The 19005-nt window shown below is 43.4% G+C and overlaps 1 protein-coding gene across 1 annotated transcript; it reads right to left on the bottom strand.

Annotated features, from left to right (window-relative positions):
- Positions 1-1535: 1535 nt before the first annotated feature.
- On the bottom strand, positions 1536-17687 carry OPN3 (opsin 3). Its single transcript, XM_054398703.1, has 4 exons — positions 17336-17687; positions 3870-4189; positions 2526-2777; positions 1536-1796 (listed from the first exon to the last, which is right to left on the bottom strand). The coding sequence occupies exons 1-4, from the start codon at positions 17685-17687 to the stop codon at positions 1536-1538; spliced, it is 1185 nt and encodes a 394-aa protein (XP_054254678.1).
- Positions 17688-19005: the final 1318 nt, after the last annotated feature.

Consider the following 19005-nt stretch of genomic DNA (forward strand, 5'->3'; position numbering starts at 1 on the left):
TGACCAGAACCGATGTCTGGAGCAAGATCTTGTGACTACTTGGATCAGCAACACTTACTAAGGTGAGAGGAAGAAAATAATATTTATTTTTTTTAAATCTCTATCTCTCTGTTCTTTTACTGAGCTCCATTACTTACGCTGCAACTTAGGAAAAAGTTACCCTGCTCTCCTCTAACCAGTATTTTCAAAGTTCCAGAACAGGTTCAGGATTAATAGAGCATGATGGTTCTGGTGCACGTACAGAACAAATGGATGCAAGATACAGATACACAAAGCATGTATTGTAAACAAAAAAAAAATCCAACACAAACATCTAATTCTCCCTTTTCACTGACCTTTTTTCATTGGTGCTCTGGTTTGTATGATCTTCTTCACTATGTAACTCAAGGCTCCTACCAGGTAGCACTGAGAGAATGACTTGCAGAGTACACAGGGACAGCATTCTGAGGGCTTCTGGTTTAACCATGACCCCAGTCATTGCTGACATCACTTTTCTCATGACTGACCCTGCAAAGCACCAATTCAGATCAACAATACTGCAGCCAGTTTCAAATGCTCCTCCTTCCCTGATGATTCTGCACTTGGAATGCTGCCAGTTCAGGGCTCGCAGGATAATGGAAGTTAGAAAGAACCTCAGGAAATCTCTAGTCTGGCTTGCTCCACTGCTTGGCTGCCCTTGAGGTGAAAAAAACTTCATCTAATACCCCACCCAAATCTCTTGTTTCAGTGCTGCTCATCTGTGATTCTTCCACTCTAAATTGTCCTGAAAAGCCTGGCTCCATCTTTTTAAAAATCTCCCCATTTCAATGGGAAGGCTGCTATTAGGTTCCCATGAAGATTTTTAACCTCCAGGCTGGTCAAATGCAGCTCCTCCAGCCTCTCATTACAGGCCAAATACTACAGCTCCTGACAATTTTAGGAGACTCTACCGAACTCATCCCACTTTACAGATTTCTTTTCTGTATGGAGGTCTCCAAACTGGATGCAGTACCTAGACATGGTCTAATGACAGCTAAATCAAGGGCATAATCCTTTCAGATTACTGGCTCCAGCCCTGTCAATACAGCCTGGGATGCTGATGCCCTTCCTTGCTGCGAGGACACAGTACAGGATCACACCCTACTCACTAAGCAACAAGACGCCACATCCTTTTCCACAGAGATGCATCCCAGGCAGCCAGGGCACAGCCTGCTGTGCTGCAGCACTGCTCTTCCTTCCTTTGTACTTGCCCTTGCTGAACTTTATATTCCTCCAGCCTGATCAAGTTCCCCTGAATGGCAAGCCTACAGTATACTTGAAGAGATCTCAGAGTAACATCATCCATCACCGATTTTGGCATAGATGCAGAAACTTCAGTACTGTGACCAAAACTGAACTGCCTGCAGAGCATCAGATGCAGAATCCCTTCAGTATTTCACAGCTTAAGAACGCGGTTTTCTTTAGCGACCCACAGACACTGCCACTGAAACCAGTCTCCAATCTAAGAAGTCTACTGGCTGAAGTCCATCTCATTCTCATGTCTCTTTAGCTTGTCACTATAGTGGCTTTACTTGGATAACATTTACTTGTGCCCCACTGTGTTTATTGTTGTCATCTATTTGCTGAGTGTCATCACTAGTGATAATAAAAATGACAGAAGAGCTGAAAGTCACTTTCTTCTTTGGCCTATCCCCTGCTTTCTGAGATGTAACTATAGGTTGTATTGGCTTGTCACTCCCTGTTGTTGGTGTCTCTTTCATGGTCCTCTGGAATCTCATCAGGCGAAAGCACAGAAGTTGCAAAAGGCATTGTCGAAACTGCAAAAAAGAAGAAAAAGAAAGATGTTACAACTTCCCAAACATTCACATCACATACAATCCAGTCAAGACAGAAGTAAAACAAGTCACTCGAAATAATCAATTTCTGCATATTTCCACCTTGCTCTAAATTAGTTTCAGTGCTGTAACAAATATGGTGGATTTTTTTTTTCTCTGCCAGAGCCTAATAGGGTCAACTAGCCAGCAGAGGGCACTGAAATGCAATTCATTAGCAGCAGCCAGATCTGCAAAGAACAAAGGATGAGGCTCCAAGGTGTGCTACAGGCATTGAGCTTGTATTCAGGGAAAAAAAAAAACAAACAACAAAACAGGAAAGAAAAACGAAGAAAGAAAGGAAAAAAAGCCACACATGTGAACTAGAAAGGGAAGAATATTCTCAGAAACACTTTGCAGGAGGATGCAGAAGAAAGGAACAAGGTGTGAAAAGGGGATACGTAGCGATGGTTTCTTCCTTTTAAGTAACTCCAGGGCCTGGAGATGGACACCATATCTTCCAAATTTTCTCTGATGGAGTTCTATTGAGCTAAAGGAGTGATTCAGATGAGGTTTGCTAGTTGCAATCCATTTCATGGGTAAAGCGTCAAAACTAGACACTTAAACTTTGACACTCTTTCCTATCCCTTTCACACGAGTCCTCATGTGTGAACTCAGACACCTACAATCCAATTTCTGGTAGTATATAAATAAGAATATTCTTAACGTACTTACCTTTCTACTCATGAAGATGTAGATGACTGGATTATAAGCAGTGCTTGACTTGGCAAAGAAAGATGGGATAACAGCTACTGTTGGAGTTACAAGGTTGCTATAGCCGTATGTTACCAGGAAGGAGACCACTGCATAGGGCATCCAACAAATAAGGAACATGGAGATCATTAAGAAACACATTTTAGCCACCTTTTTTTCATATTTTAAAAGTTTGATCACTTGAACAGTCTGGAAATTTTGCACACAGTGTAGCTGTAGAAGAAAAAGAAGAGTAAACTAAAATAACTCTGTATTTTGCTTGAAACTGAATAGTTCTACATTTAACTAACTCAGTAAGTTAGTTTTAGACACTGACACCATACACCTTCTCTTCTGAACACAATTCTTATGGAACTTTACATCATGCTTCCCAGACTTTTACTGTGTATATTAAGCATAAAAATATTATTTGAGGAAAAAATAGAAAATCTACCAGAAAACAATAAATTCAGCGATGTAGCAAAACATGATGTAGTTGTTTGAAGTATTTTAGAGAACTAGCTTGCCCCTCATCCATCGGCATAAGCAAGTGCAGTTTCATTGAGTGATCCTTTATCTTAGACAGTCCTGTAGATTTGTGTCATCTTCTCTCTAAAGACTGCTCTTTAGATCTTTAGACATCTAAAGATTTCTCTGTACTGTTCTGCCACTTAGTTTGCTACCCTAAAATGATGAAATCTCTATTTAAAGCAGATTACTCAGCAGCAGGTTCCCAATGTTACCCAAGCAAGTCATAAAATGAGGAAAAGATGGGACATGTACATGAGTATTCTCTGTAAGTTATGAGGTGTGCCAGTACCATTGACCAGATGGTCCAGAGTAATTACTCATAGAATATGAAACATTTGCACTTTCTAATACTGAAAGATCTAGACTGCATTAAAATGGGTTGCCATTATATGTCAAATTGTTATAACAGCACTTAATCTCAACCTGGAAGTGTTTTACAGGGTTTCCTTCTAAAGGGTGGAGAGGAAGAGAGTCTTTTAATCAGCAGAACTGCAAACAGTTTTCTTTTTCCCCTTTTTCAAGGGAGGATATGATGTGGATTAGTGAGCATGAACAGCTCCTTAACTGATTCCTACTAAAATTAACACAAATAAGACTTTGGTAGCTCTAAGGTAGCTCTGCTCTAGTCCTCCACACTTTCTAGTGGTTCCTGACATGGATGAATATTAAACATTTAGAAGTTAGAATACGAAGCAAGAGCACAAATTTAGGCTCTGAACCAAAAAATATACAGAATCAACATTTTAGCCTGAAAAGTATTACATCAAGAGAAGTTTTTTATTTTAATTAACTTACCATTCTTATTGCATATAGAATGTGGCCATAACAATAGGCAATGATCCCAACAGGTGCTACTAGACAGCCAAGGAAAAACAGGAGCACAAAGGAGATATCATTGGGGTCTTTTGACTTCCAGTCCACTGAGCAACCTAATCCATGAATTTCCAGTGTGTATCTGTTCCAGCCCAAAAGAGGTGCTCCAGTCCAGGCTAATGAGTAGAGCCAGATGTATGTGATAGCACGCCAAGACCAAGAGAAGTCAATCACTTTTGCACGGACTACTCGAATGTAGCGTTCATAGGCAAGGACACTAAGAGTCGTAATTGAAACAATTCCTGCAGGAAAAATAAAGAAAATCAATTAAATCACTCACAAACATTGCAAACTGGTCTGAAGTCCTCTTGATGTTTCCTTTGCTGGCCAGTTTATTCAAAATTAGCTAGATCATGTTATGAATATAACACAAATAAGCTTTGGGGGCAATAAACTATTACTAACTACAAACAAAACCAGCACCACTAACTTCAGAACTATTTGGAGCAGGGTGCTGGTATCTGACCTATGATGTACAATGGCCTTTGAAGCAGGACAAGGAGAAAAAAAAAATAAAAAGTGTTGGCCTGGTCTTTTTTTCCAAGTGTTACTTACGTGAGTGATCACACTCCAAGGGTATGGGATTGTTGCTGGCAGTTGTGGAGTTTTTCTTCAAAGAAAAAGTTACCATGTTAAAAAAAGTGAGATAATCGGCAGTAACAAAAACGTTAGAAATTCTAGGGAATTCAGAATTGAGATCAAAGTCAAAGAAAGCTTTCAGCAACTGAAAGTAGAGATATTCAACTTTTATGTGAACAAAATGACTGGAAGAATTCCAACTTTTTTCAAGATTTCCTCTAAGTCTTTGTATTCCAAAGAATAATCAGGAAAGCAAAGCATTACATGGTTGAAGGAATCCTATCTGGACAACACTGGGTTATTTTGAGCGTCCTTTCCCATCTTGCTGCTCTCATAAAAGCATTCATTTCAACTATTTGTCTGTAATCAGTGGAGAGGAGGAGCAGCTCTCCTCAGGATAGCGAGTCAGAATTCATAAATTAACCTCTTGCTCTTTACCACCTTCCTTCACCCTGCAACGGTGTTCAATGATTAACACCCCTGCCTAACATTTTTTTCCTATCAGTTTTTATGTACAAGTACTGAAATCTGACCATGACAAAGTAATCAAAAGCACAGATACTCACATGAAAGTATAGGCTTTCAGAAACAATAATTTACTGAGTTCTTGACATTATCAAGTAATTGGAAGCTCAGTATCTCTAAAAATTATTACTTACACATAAATCTCAGTTTTAGATGAAAGTCCTTTCCATTTGAAACTAATGCTGCTTAAAGGGATACCTGAGTTTTTCACTTGAACTGTAAAAGTGACCTTGTTTAGCCTGTTAGACTGCATGTACTGAAATGCAAATCCTTGTTAGTTGGTATTCATGAGGTGCCTGGGAGCATGCAGGCAAGAAATGCAGCTCACAGCATACTACAGTAAATTCCTCTTTGATGTAAGATTTCTACTGTAACGAGATCATAGCTATAAGAACAGAGGCTGAAGCAGCTAACCATAAAAACAGACATTTGAAACAAACTACCTTTGCAGGGTAAGAATCATAGAATCAGTCAGGGTTCAAAGGGACCACAAGGATCATCTAGTTCCAACCCCCCTGCCATGGGCAGGGACACCTCACACTAGATCAGGCTGGCCACAGCCTCATCCAGCCTGGCCTTAAACACCTCCAGGGATGGGGCCTCAACCACCTCCCTGGACAACCCATTCCAGGCTCTCACCACTCTCATGGTGGAGAACTTCTTCCTCATGTCCAGTCTGAACCTCCCCACTTCCAGCTCTGTTCCATTCCCCCTAGTTCTGTCACTACCTGATATCCTAAAAAGTCCCTCTCCAGCTTTCTTGTAGGCCCCCTTCAGATACTGGAAGGTCACAATAAGGTCACCTCGGAGCTTTCTCTTCTTCAGACTGAATAGTCCCAACTCTTTCAGTCTGTCCTCATAGGAGAGGTGCTCCAGCCCTCTGATCATCCTCTTGGCCTCTCTCTGGACACCTTCCAGCATGTCCATATCCCTCTTGTAATAGGGGCTCCAGAACTGGATGCAGTACTCCAGGTGGGGTCTCCCCAGAGCTGAGTAGAGGGGGAGAATCACCTCCCTTGACCTGCTGGCCACACTTCTCCTGATGCAGCCCAGGATCTGGTTGGCTGCAAGTGCACACTGGTGTCTCATGTTGAGCTTCTCGTCCACCAGCATCCCCAAGTCCCTCTCCTCAGGGCTGCTCTCAAGCCAGTCTCGGTCCAGCCTATTGGTGCTCAGAATTGCCCCGACCCAGATGCAGAACCTTGCATTTGGTCTTGTTGAACCTCATGAGGTTGGCTTGTGCCCACCTTTCCAGCCTGTCAAGGTCCCTCTGGATACCATCCCTTCCCTCCAGCGTGTCTGCTGCACCACACAGTTTGGTGTCATCAGCAAACTTGCTGAGGGTGCACTCAGTGCCACTGTTCATGTCACCCCTCATCTATTAATGTTGTGACCTTGTCATAGAAGGCCACCAGGTTTGTCAGGCAGGATTTGCCCTTGGTGAACCCATGCTGACTGTACCAAAGCACCTCTTCACTATTCTTCTGTCTCAGCAGTGCCTCCATAGGATCTGCTCCATGATCTTACTGGGCACAGAGGTGAGCCTGGCCTGTAATTCCCTGGTTCTTCCTTCTTATCCTTTTTGAAAATGGGAGTTATGTTTCCCCTTTTCCAGTCAGTGGGGACTTCCCCAGACTGCCATGACTTTTGCAATATAATAGAGAGGGGTTTAGCAACCTCATCTGCCAGTTCTCTCAGTACCCATGGGTGTATCCCATCAGGTCCCATGAACACTTTCAGGTTCTTTAGGTGATCACGAACCTGATTTTCATTTATGATAGGAAGTTCTTCCTTCCAGTCCCTGCCATTATCTTCCATGACTCCAGGAGTGTTGCTGGATGTAGCAGGATCCCAGGCACAGCTTTGCTGATAAAGGGAAATACTTTGACCCTGGTGAGTCATGAACCCTGGGAATGGAATGCAGCTGTGTGGATAGAAAAGTACAGATAGCTGACTCCTAACAGTCACTGTGACCTGAGGGAGTTACGCTGGGATAACAAGTTACCTGATAATGGGAACTTGGTAAAATGAGCAGAATTGTAGAATCTTTTATTTTTTGTCTGACGTTTGTTTAAGTCTTGGTAAGATATATGTGTTCATTGTTCTGTAGCCAATCATAAGTTTACAACTGTCATTTGGGCATGTTTAATAACCAATCACAAGTTGCCTTTTGATTTTATTAACCTATATAAGGAAAAAGCTTTACACAATAAATCAACACTTTGCTTGTATCAAGCTGCATCCCATCTCAGTATTGCAGTAACTGGAGGCCTTTGTAGTGAAGACTGAAGTAAAGAAGTCATTGAGAACTTCAGCCTTTTCCATGTCATTTGTGACCATTTCACCTATTTGCTTTCTGAGGGGGCTCACACCTTCCCTAGTCTTCTTTTTACCATTAATATACCTGTAGAAATTCTGGGTGTTCCCTTTGACCTCCCTCACTAGATTCAATTCAAACTGTGCCTTGGCTTCCCTAACCAGGTCTCTTGCTGCTCAGGCAGCTTCCTTATATACCCCCCATTCTAGTTTCCTTTCTTCCACTCCTTGTTGGGTTTCCTTTTAAGTGATAGCGTATCCAGGAGCTCCTTAGTCATCCAGGCAGGTCTCCTAGCATTCTTCCCTGCTTTCCTCTTTGTTGGTATACATTGCTCCCAGACACAGAGGAGGTGATCCTTGAATACTGATCAGCTGTCCTGGGCCCCTCTTCCCTCTAGGGCTTCATCCCATGATACTTTGGCCAGCAGATCCCTGAAGCGATCAAAGTCTGCATGCCTAAAGCCTAGGGTCGTAAGCTTAGAATACTTCCTCCTGGTTGCCCTGAGGATCTTAAATTCAACTGCTTCATGGTCACTGCAGCCAAGGCTGCCCCTGAGCCTCACACTGGTCACCAGCCTTTCCCTGTTGGTGAGAACAAGGTCCAGCATAGCACCTTTTCTTGTTGGTTCCTCTACCATTTGGAGGAGGAAGTTGTCATCTATGCAATCCAGGAACATGCTGGATTGCTGGTGCCTTGCTGTGTTGTCCCTCCAGCAGACGTCAGGGTGGTAGAAATCCCCCATGAGGACCAGGGTTTGTGACCTGGAAGCTGCTTCTATTTGCCTGTGGAGGGCCTTATCTGCTTGGTTCTGCTGGTCAGGTGGCCTGTAGCAGACCCCTACAGTAACTTCTCCCTCCCCTGTCTTGCCTTTAATGTTGACCTATACACTCTCAACCAGCTCATTATCCTTCCCGAGGTGGAGCTCCACTCATTCCAGCTGGTCACTGATATAGAGGGCAATACCTCCTCCTCTCCTTCCCTGCCTATCCTTCCTAAAGAGCTTGTACCCATCTATCCCTACATTTCAGTCATGGGAATCATCCCACCAACTTTCAGTAATAGCCACTATGGCATGGCATCCCAGCAGCACAGTGGCCCTTAATTCATCCTGTTTGTCGCCCAAACTGTGTGCATTTGCATAGAGGCACTTCAGCTGGGCCGGCCCTGTTGTCCTCTTGCGCCAATTCCCCATTGATTTCCACAGAGTGTCCTGGGGCATCATCCCTGGCTTGCCTCAGGGGAGCCCTCACTAGATTTCCATACCTCTGCCTCTGGTGACCTGCTTCACTATTTGTCAACAGCCAGCAGGAGACTATTCATCCCTTCCCCCTTCAAATCTAGTTTAAAGCCCTATCAATGAGCCCTGCCAATTCCTGCCCCAGGATCCTTTCCTCCCTCTGGGACAAGTGCGTCCCGTTAGTTATTTGCAGCTCTGGTGCCTTGTAAACCAAGCCCTGATTGTAGAACCCAAACCCCTGTTGATGACACCAGTCCTGGAGCCATGAATTGACCTGTTGGCTCTTCCTATATATTCCCTTGTCCATTGTTGATGTTAGAGGGATAGAGAACACAGCTTGAGCTCCTGATCCCTTTAGCAGTTGCCCTAAGGTCCTGAAGGCTCTTTTAATTGATTGTGAGCCTCTCATTTTTGCATCATCACTACCCACCTGAAAGACCAGAGTGGGTAGTAGTCTGAAGGACTCACAAGGTTGGGAATTTTACCTACAATGTCTCTTACTTGGGCACCAGGGAGACAGCAGACCTCTCAATGAAGTGGGCTTGGTCTGCATATTGGGCCCTCTGCTCCCTTCAGTAGGGAGTCTCCTATAATAACGACCCTTCGAGGTTTCTTTTCAGGATCAGTTTTGATGGGTGGCCTGAGGCAACCTGTCTTTGGTGCAACTTCTGGCCTTTTTGGGTCCTCATCCCTGCTGACACCCTGTTCCTCCTGCAGAGCCTCACACCTATTCTGCAAGTGCACTGTAGGCAGTGCGCTTTACTTAAAGCAGCGTGCCTGCTCCGTTTGCATTTGTTCCGTCAGGCAGCGACCTGTTCCCACTGACCCTGCTCATGTGGGTTACTACATGGAGGCTGAGGGGCTTGCTGATGGGAGGATATTAAACCCCCTGCTCCACTAAGAGTTAATCCCTGTTCTGGTTTTGTAGAGATTAGATTGTGGAAATAGTCAATTTCCCTTTTGCAGTCTCTTATAGTTCTTGGTCTTTCCACCTCTTCTTTTAGTTCAACTACCATGTTCATCAGATCCCTGATCTGCTCCCACCTAACACAGGTGTTGTCCCTGCCATCCTCCATATCAAGCGCCAGGCTCCAGCACGCATTGCAGCCAGCTGCCTGAACACCTGCATCCCACAGTTTTTCTACTAGCCTTTGCCTGAGTCGTAACCATGTCTTTCAGTAACCACTCTCTCCACCCCGCCTTTTTCTCCCTCCCTCCCTCCCTCCCTCTCCCCCCCCGCCCCCTCAGTGAGAAGGCTGAGCTGAGCTAGTCCCCGCTGCCTCCTCTCCTCGCAGCCACGCGCCCGGTTCTGTTTGGGTGTCGCGCGGTTTCCGCGGCAGCCCCACCCCCCACCCCCCCCTTCTACGTCACTCCGTCAGGCACGTAGGCAACCCGAACCTGCTGCCCTCCTCCCCCCTTCAGGAGCTCCCGATTGAGTAGCTCCTTTTCGCCTGAAAAGAAAGGAAAGAAAAGCCAAAACTTCCAGGTATCTGTAACAAGATCCTAGAACTGTCTGTCAAATAACCATAGAAAGTGTTTTTAGTGAAATGAAATCAGCGCACATATCATACATTGGTAATGCAAGACGGTGGCACAGGACATCATTATTTCAGTGTGCAGAGAATAGCCTTAGATGAAGTATATTATACAGCAATAAATGGCTTTTGCTTCATTTTAAAATAGACTGTAACTGAAGTCAGGTCCACAGGACAGTCTCTGATAGTTAATCTTTACTTAAGTATTTTGTGCACATGTGTGTAAAGGGGCAGGGAGAAAATCAGCTTGCCTTAAATAAAATAACTTCAGTTGTCAACTGCAGTAAACCTGCCTACAAATTTTCCCATCCTCACACTACCGGAACACAGCACACACCTTTATCTCAATAGTTACTTGGCAGCTCATCAAGATTTAGCTGCTGAACACCAATGGTGACTTCTCCAGAAGGGTCATAACACTTTCAGTTAATTTTACATTAAAACCTGCCAGCGTTTATTTAACCTTACAAGAACAGCTTACAGTTAGGAAAAATAAAGGTCCCTAATCATAATTCTGTAACCTTAACCTTTCAATCACAAATAACTAAGGTTTAAAATGTAAAAAAAAAAAAAATTATAAATAAAAATATATAAATAAGCCCACTCTAGATTATATCCTTACTAGGCTGTCTTCGGTCAAGAGAATGCCTCAGATAGATGACTTGGGTTCCTGTTCTTCAAGACAATTTCTATTTTCAAGTTTTTCCACTCTTTTCTTCCATTGCTCAATTAAACATTTCCAAAAGTTATGTTTAGTAACATAGAACACTACTGGCAGATGGTTTAGTTACCATCACTTGTGGCTAAAATGATATATGCTCAAGAGGTACACATGTGTGTTCCATGTGATTTGACAGCTTATTTCTAAGCCCTTAGGGCTATTCTTATGTACAGAAAGCATTAAAGCAGACATTCACCTCCTGTGGATGATCAGGAGACAAATTTCTCTTGCACATATCAGGTTCTCGCTGTCATTTTAAAAAGGCTTATTTGTGAAAAAACAGCAGATTCATATATGTATCATGTCCTGAGCCTTTATTCCACAATTAAACAAGTTCTTGCTTAAGGTTAGAGGGTATCCACATCTGTTAAGGAAGGGGGTGGTGGGAGAGGGGTGGAAGGGTGGTTGGGGCAGTTGGACTAGATGAGGTCTTTCGAGGTCCCTTCCAACCCCTAACATTCTGTGGTTCTCACACATTTGAGTATTTTTAGCTGCCAGGTGTCTTCTCAAGCAATTACACACAAAAACCTATGCACTCTGTGATAGACAGCAAATCCTCCAGGCATGAGTTGTATTACTAAATCAGATAAAGAGATTACACAGATCTCTACCACTGACAGCTTGATTGACTACAGACAGGGCAACAGTAACAAGCTTTTACATTAAGGAGAGGAGGCAGAATCAGCAAGACCAGCACAGAGCTAGCTGACTCCACACCTCCATAGAAAGGTGAGCCTCACAGTTTAAATACATCACTTAATTGAAGAAGCTATCATATTCCATCAAGATATAATCACCTGTTAAAAAAAAAAAAAGAATACTGGAACTCAGTATAATTCAATTAAATGGAAATTACTGACTAAGACAATCATGCCATTGAAGCTTAGGTATTGTCACATAGCCATCTGATCTACGTCATTTTTCCCACACTAGTATATGCGACGCTAAGAATGGCTTTGTAAAGCAAAGAGAAGCTTTTTCTCATGGCCTCTGTTGTGAAGATCTATGTGCCTAAACTGTATTTTGACTTCAGAATCTAATGAGTAAAAGAAAACTGAGATTGTTACTTGTGTGACAAGGACAGATGGTCAGTAGTCAAAATGATCAGTTTTGCACTGTAGCAATCAGATTTCTGTACATTCTAACAGCTCTATTAAACACTTTCAAGACCTAGAAAAAAACAGCCAGCAGTAATACAAACAGCAAGTTCTAATCTGTACAATGCAACACAAGAAGGACATGAACTTGCTTAATGATAAAATTACAATAATGCAGAAGCAGACTACTGCAAGGAACAAAAAATAGGCATTTATTACTAGACAGATAATCTGTAGTTTTGCTGATACCTTCTCAATTGAAAAGTTTCAGAACCTGAAGATATGTATCCAGTGTCTAAGATCTGCCTTCAAACTGCTAGGCTGGCTGGGAAAGTGAGAAGCACTTTTACAAAGAGAATTTTCAGACTCTCCAGTCCAAAATTCCTAGAACTGTAAAAGGTCCTCCTCCCAGTTTTAAGGGCAAAAAAAGTTGTCATCATTACATAACAAAGATTTCTGGAAATGTAGATGCTACTAGTTCATTTTAAACACACATTCCACCTATGTATTTAATCATATTGACATTAGGAACAATGCAAAAATAACCTTGACCTTGATTTCCAAAACAGTAGGAGTAAAATCCTCATACTGACACTTGACAATTTAAAATTAAGCTACATGATTATGGTTTCTGAAGTGATTCCTGATTATTAACTACAATAATACAAACAAATGCAATTTTTAAAACTTGTTGAGAATTAACTCTGAAGTTTGTGTATATTTTTTTAAGCAACCTTAATCATGTATCCCAAATTTCTTTACTGTCAGAGGAACCTCTCATTTATAGATCAACAAATGCAGAAGACAGCTTACACCAAGTATTGGAGCTTAGGGACTATTCTTCCAAGTGAAAAATAAATTAATTACACAAGGATTCTCTTATTTGAACTTAAAACTGAACAGCCTTTGGACCTAAAGGGTTTGTACAGAAAGCTCACATAACAATATCCAAGTTCGTATTCAAGAATATGATCACATAGCTGTAAAAAAATAAGCTTTCATCATCTAATGTAAAATGACTGAGTCCAACCTCAGAACATACCCACAGCAGTGAAGTAACCTCTGTTACTATTTAATAGACTCCATATCCATGGTATCAGAACTACCATCACTTTATTCTAGAAATGTCTTTATTAGGTCACTCTGGTTCACTGAGCAGTTGAAAACTGCAAAGTTGTAACTACTGTTAATATTGATGAGAGCTTGACTTTCAAAAGCTGACAATTTTGATGTCTGCCATCCCAGAAGGTCCTGAGGGGAGGATGTGGGGGAGTGCTATTTTAAAAAGCACTGCTAGTTAATAAACATACAAGTCTTACGCTACATTAGCTTTCATACCAGCACCCTCCAAGATAATAGCTGACTTGGGCTTTTACAGAATCATAGAATCACAGAATTAATCAGGTTGGAAAAGACCTTTGAGATCATCAAGTCCAACCTATCACCCAACGCCACCTAATCAACTAAACCATGGCACTAAGTGCCACATCCAGTCTTATTTTAAATACTTCCAGGAATGGTGACTCCACCACCTCCCTGGGCAGCACAATCCAATGGCCAATCACTCTTTCTGTGAAGAATTTCTTCCTGACAACCAGCCTAAACCTCCCGTGGTGCAGCTTGAGACTCTGTCCTCTCCTTCTGTCAGTGGGTGCCTGGGAGAAGAGACCAACCCCCACCTGGCTACAGCCTCCCTTCAGGTAGTTGTAGAGAGCAATAAGGTCTCCCCTGAGCCTCCTCTTCTCCCTCATCTGCTCCTCACAGGGCTTGTGCTCCAGACCCCTCATCAGCCTTGTTGCCCTTTTCTAGACACATTTGAGCATCTCAACATCTTTCTTGAATTGAGGGGCCCAGAACTGGACACAGTACTCAAGGTGTGGCCTAACCAGTGCTGAGTACAGGAGCAGAATGACTTCCCTGCTCCTGCTGGCCACACTATTCCTGATACAGGCCAGGATGCCATTGGCCTTCTTGGCCACCTGAGCACACTGCTGGCTCATGTTCTGCCAGCTGTCGACCAGTACCCCCAGGTCCCTTTCTGCCTGGCTGCTCTCCAGCCTCTCTTCCCAGTCTGTAGTTCTGCATGGGGTTGTTGTGGTCAAAGTGTAGAACCCAGCACTTGGACTTGTTAAATCTCATGCTGTAGGACTCTGCCCAGCTATCCAGCCTGTCAAGGTCCCTCTGCAGAGCCCTCCTTCCCTCTAACAGATCAACATCTACTCTTAACTTGGTGTCATCTGCAAACTTACTAATGGTGGACTCAATGCCCTAGTCCTGATCATCAATAAAGATATTAAACAGGATTGGGCCCAACACTGATCCCTGGGGGACACCACTAAAGACTGGCCACTAACTGGACCTAAGACGTGGCCTGTCAGCTTTTCCAGGAGTTTGCTATGGGAGATGGCGTCAAAAGCTTTGCTAAAGTCCAGGCAGACTACATCCACAGCCTTTCCCACATCCACCAGGCAGGTCACCTGGTCATAAAAGGAGATCAGATTGGTCAGGCAGGACCTGTTCCCCCTAAATCCATGCTGACTGGGTCTGATCCCTTGGCCATTTTTAGGTGCCATGTGATTGCACTCAAGATTATCTGTTCCATAATCTTGCCTGGCACTGAGGTCAGGCTGACAAGCCTGTAATTTTCTGGTTCCTCCTTCTGGCCCTTCTTGTAGATGGGCATCACATTGGCCAGGTTCCAGTCATCTGGGACCTCTCCAGTGAGCCAGGTTGGCAAGCTCATCTGCCAGTTCTCTCACTACCCTAGGATGGATCCCATCCTGTCCCATAGACTTGTGAGGACCCAAGAGACTCAGCAGGTTATATACTAGAGAAATGTATTTATAAATATGGAATCTAATTACTCAATGAAATCTTTAGTCAGTATCTCCACCATCTTCAGAAAAAAAAAAATCACAACAATAACAACAAAACCCACAAAACCAGAGAAAAGCCAAACAACAAAAATAACAATAATAAATAAAAAATTGAAAAGTCCTTACAAAAAAAAAAAACCCAAACAAATATAAATAACACCAGAAACTACTAAAACTACTAAAACCCTTTTAATTACTGCTCTCTTCATAGATATACTACAAAATGAAATTAGAAGCTGTGGTGACTATAGTCCAGATGGTGTGATATTACCTCCACAGCATCTTCTGGGTTCTTTTTCTTTTCCTTTCAGTATTGAAACACCCCTGCTAGGCTGCTCAGGTGGGGAACCACTTCTCTTTACAAACAGAAAAATAAAAGAAAAACATCATCTTTCTATTTCTAGCTGAGAACACAAAACAAATACTATAAACAGAAGGGTTAGCATGCAATTATATTACAAAGTTAAATATATTATATTATTTTACATGGCAGCTGAACAAAGTAAATTCAAGAATCAGATATTTCTGAACATGAAGTTGTAGATTTACTCACTGCTTCTATATGAAAAGTTACACAGAGATGCATACTGTTCTAATACATCATCTTAAAAAAAATAAAAATAAAACCCATTTTCTTCACACTGAAACACACTGGAAAAGGAAAGTAACGTGACCAAGCAGAGAAAGATGACATTTTCCTAAGCAGTGATACTAGCATGACTACTCTGTAGATATGGCTCATGAATTTGCCTACATTTCTTTGGAAACAAATTTATTAAAGAAAGTGATACACGAAAGCATCAACACTGAATACATTTATAGTGACAAATGACATAGCACATCTCAAAATAAACAGAAATTAAAAATCATGTATAACTACATAATTTGCCTGCCAATTTATACCTCATTGTTTCTATTTGATCTGTCTTTGGAAGATAAAAGATTATTGTAGTCTGTTTTCTGACATTACTCTGCATCTTATTTTTTGACCCCGATATGGAAAATGCCATCATCAAAATGATTAAGTACAACATATAAAGGGATAAAGATAGGGACAAAACTACATTTCTCCTGTATAAGCTGCCTGGCAGAATCCATCTGGCAGATGCTAGAGTTTCTCAAGTTTCTGAACTGGCTGAGTGATGCAGACAGCCTTATGTTGGCTAGGTTCCCTGTAACTTTTCCTGACAACACTAGCAAAACAGTGTCTGAGAACTGCTCACTAACTGCAGAAATCATTCCATACTGAGCCTTGAACAAACAGCCAACTACATCCTGCACCTACCAAAGCTTTCAAGATGAGATTTTTGCTGAGCTAATCAACAGCAGTCAAATTAATAATGAGCAATCATGCACCTTTATCCCAGCAACCCACCAAATGCAGACGAGAGCGCTATGTGCAACAAAGGTTATGCAAGAAAACTACAAAACTTACTTAAGAATTTTCCCTGTTAGAGCAAATTTTCAGTACATACACACTGCAAGGATGTGTTGCAATACACTTTTAATTTATACACCTCTGCCAGAAAACAGGAGCATATTTGGCTAGCCATTAGCCAAACACGTTTTCACCATTTGAAACTCAAACCTGTTCTTTTGTAAATTCCTTTATCAGTAAAAAGAAAGCCACATTACTTTTAAGAGACTGAATATAAATATATAATAGCTGGACTGCAACCTACTCTTCTGCAGAAACCTGTAGAGGATATGTATGAACTTCAGGGAAGAAAACAATAACGTGCTTAGTTTCTTAAAACGGAAATAACAGAAGTACTCCTTCTGCAGTGCTAGAACATCTCATTTCATGTGAATCAGTGTTCCAAAAATCCAAATTTTACGCTATTAGGACTGAGACATAGTACTTGAATTCCACACACGTTGAAGACATTGAAAGCGCTTCCCCATGCTAACAGACAAGCCCGGAGAACGCGGATGCTACCCGCGAGGGCGGCAGCAGAGCACTGCCACGCGACGCGGCTGGGTTTCCACCTGTTCCCTACATGTCGTACGTGCCCCTTATCCACAGACCGCGACGCTTCCTCACATAAAAGACAACCTCCCATGCTCCCCGACACTGCCGACTTTCTTACCAAAGCTCTGGGAGAGAATCGCCCTGTCCCTGCAAACCGCTACAGCAGCGGCTTCTCGCCCGCAGCACCGCCCCACAGCGGCCCGCCGGGCTCCGGCTTCTCCGACAGAAGAGCGCCTCTTCCCGCCCGCCTGGCGCCGCGCAGCCCGGCAGGGAGGGCGGGAAGCGCTATCTGAAACGAGTAGGAAAAAAAAACGCCTGGGACGAAAACTGTGAGGAACGCAGCGACGAGTGTTTCGAGGGAGGAGGGACGTTATGGTTGGGGCAAGGAGACCTGATTTGGGACAGCTGGCGAGGGCGAATGTGATGGTGGACAGGTAGGGACAGAGAGTGGGAGACGGGGCAAGGAAAGCGAGGGCAGCCGAGAGGAGAGACCTAGGGTACTGGTGACGACTATGGCCCCATCACCCACCGAAGAGACTGTTGCTGAAGCCGTCCCAGACGCAGCCAGTGGTGTCCCACACCCAGCGGCTCTTCAGGCAGGACATGAAGGTAAGGCTTACGCCGCAGACGGACACCAGCAGGTCGCTGAGGCTGATGTTGACGAGGAAGAGGTTGGTGGGCGTGCGGAGTCGCTTGAACTTGAAGTAGAGCACCAGCACTAGCAAGTTGTTGCACAAGCCCAGCATGCCGATAGTGGCAACGAGCAGTGCCAGCATCTCGTAGGTGCCAGCGCTGAAAAGGGGCCGCTCACCCGGCACCTCCTGCTCCCCTGCCTCGGGCTCAAGTCGGTTCGTCGTGTCCGTGTTGTTACCCGAGTGCATGGCTCACGGCTCGCTGCTCATAGTCCAGCTGGAACAGAACTAAACCACTTCGTCCGCTCCTAGCCCCATGGCAGATCGCTAATCAGATAAGAAGGAGGAGGAGCCCTCCCGGCCTTCCCACCCACAGAGGGCGCTCCCCCGGGGTGATTTTGACCTTGTCTGCTCTAGGACAGGCTCTTTTCCTGCCAGTCAGGGTGATGCTCCTGCCGGCGTACGGCGTTGGTGGGTTGTGGCTCCTTCTCAACAGGTCTGTCACCTTGGCCTTTCCCTCGCTGCGATAAGCGGCCGGGACATGTTTGGGATGTGGTTGTCTCCTCTTCCTTAAAACCTTCTGTGCATTTTTGGCTCCCTGAGGATGCCTTCAGCAGCACTTCCTTTCAGGTGTCACATCTGGAGAGACCTCCTGCTCCGGGAAGAGGTGGAAACTGCTGAACTGGTGGTTAGACTTCTCCAGATACCCAGCCAATGAAACTCCTAGTATGGCAGGGGTTTTTTGTTGTGGTTTTTTTGTTTGTTTGGGTTTTTTTTTCTAAAGTGCTGCCCCACAGTGCTTAGAGGTGGCTCTAGTTGCATCCTCACAAAGCAAGTAGCAGCATCTTGACCCTGGCAAACTTGTGGCACAAGTGAACGCCTTTTTGCCAGCCACGGACCAAGTCAGATACCAAAGTTTGCACTGTCTATGCCTTTGTCTTCAGTGTCTCTGGCACAGGAATGTCCATGCAGCTCTAGCTGTCTTCAGTGAGGGTGTTGTAGTGACCCCTCAGCTATGCTAGGGGTCTTCAAATACAAGCTGTCCCTGAATGTATCCCAGAGAGTTTTGCTCATCACAGGTGTAGGCCTTAAACACCTTGCAAGACCAAGCATCAGCAAAACCTCTAGTTTCTTTGCTTTACTAGCCAACCCACATATGTGCTGCTGTGTGATAGCCTTCACAAAGGCCCAGATAAAACTTTTGGTTTCGATCTATTCTTAGTTTAGATGGGGAAAAAAAATTAAATATATCGTCTTTGGAAGCAAAGAATTTTCATTAAAATATGGCTTGGCAAACAGTACCTAGGGATTTTTTTCTTCTTTTATACTCAACGGTATTTAAAGGGCTAGACTGAGGGTGTGATTCCTTGTGGAATCAGATTGAAAACATGGGTAGTCTTTCAAAACACATATCCACATATAAATTGTGGGGTTGCCATGGCAATTATATATGACAAACTACTGCTGGTATGGAAGGATTAAAACAGAGAAAGTCAGGGGTCAGAAAAACAAAATACTGATTAAACTGGTATTATCAATGTTTATTTACAGTTTGTATTTTCAAATC

This window comes from Indicator indicator, chromosome 2 (genome assembly GCF_027791375.1).
Source record: "Indicator indicator isolate 239-I01 chromosome 2, UM_Iind_1.1, whole genome shotgun sequence".
Taxonomy (NCBI): Eukaryota; Metazoa; Chordata; class Aves; order Piciformes; family Indicatoridae; genus Indicator; species Indicator indicator.

What these genes read in the sequence shown, in the direction of transcription:
- OPN3 (XM_054398703.1), bottom strand. Translation starts at nt 17,687, where the DNA reads ATGCACTCGGGTAACAACACGGACACGACGAACCGACTTGAGCCCGAG. An exon ending in TTCTATATGCAATAAGAATG is followed by an intron (nt 2,778 to 3,869) that starts GTAAGTTAATTA and finishes TTTCTTCTACAG; the next exon opens with CTACACTGTGTGCAAAATTT. An exon ending in ACATCTTCATGAGTAGAAAG is followed by an intron (nt 1,797 to 2,525) that starts GTAAGTACGTTA and finishes TCTTTTTTGCAG; the next exon opens with TTTCGACAATGCCTTTTGCA.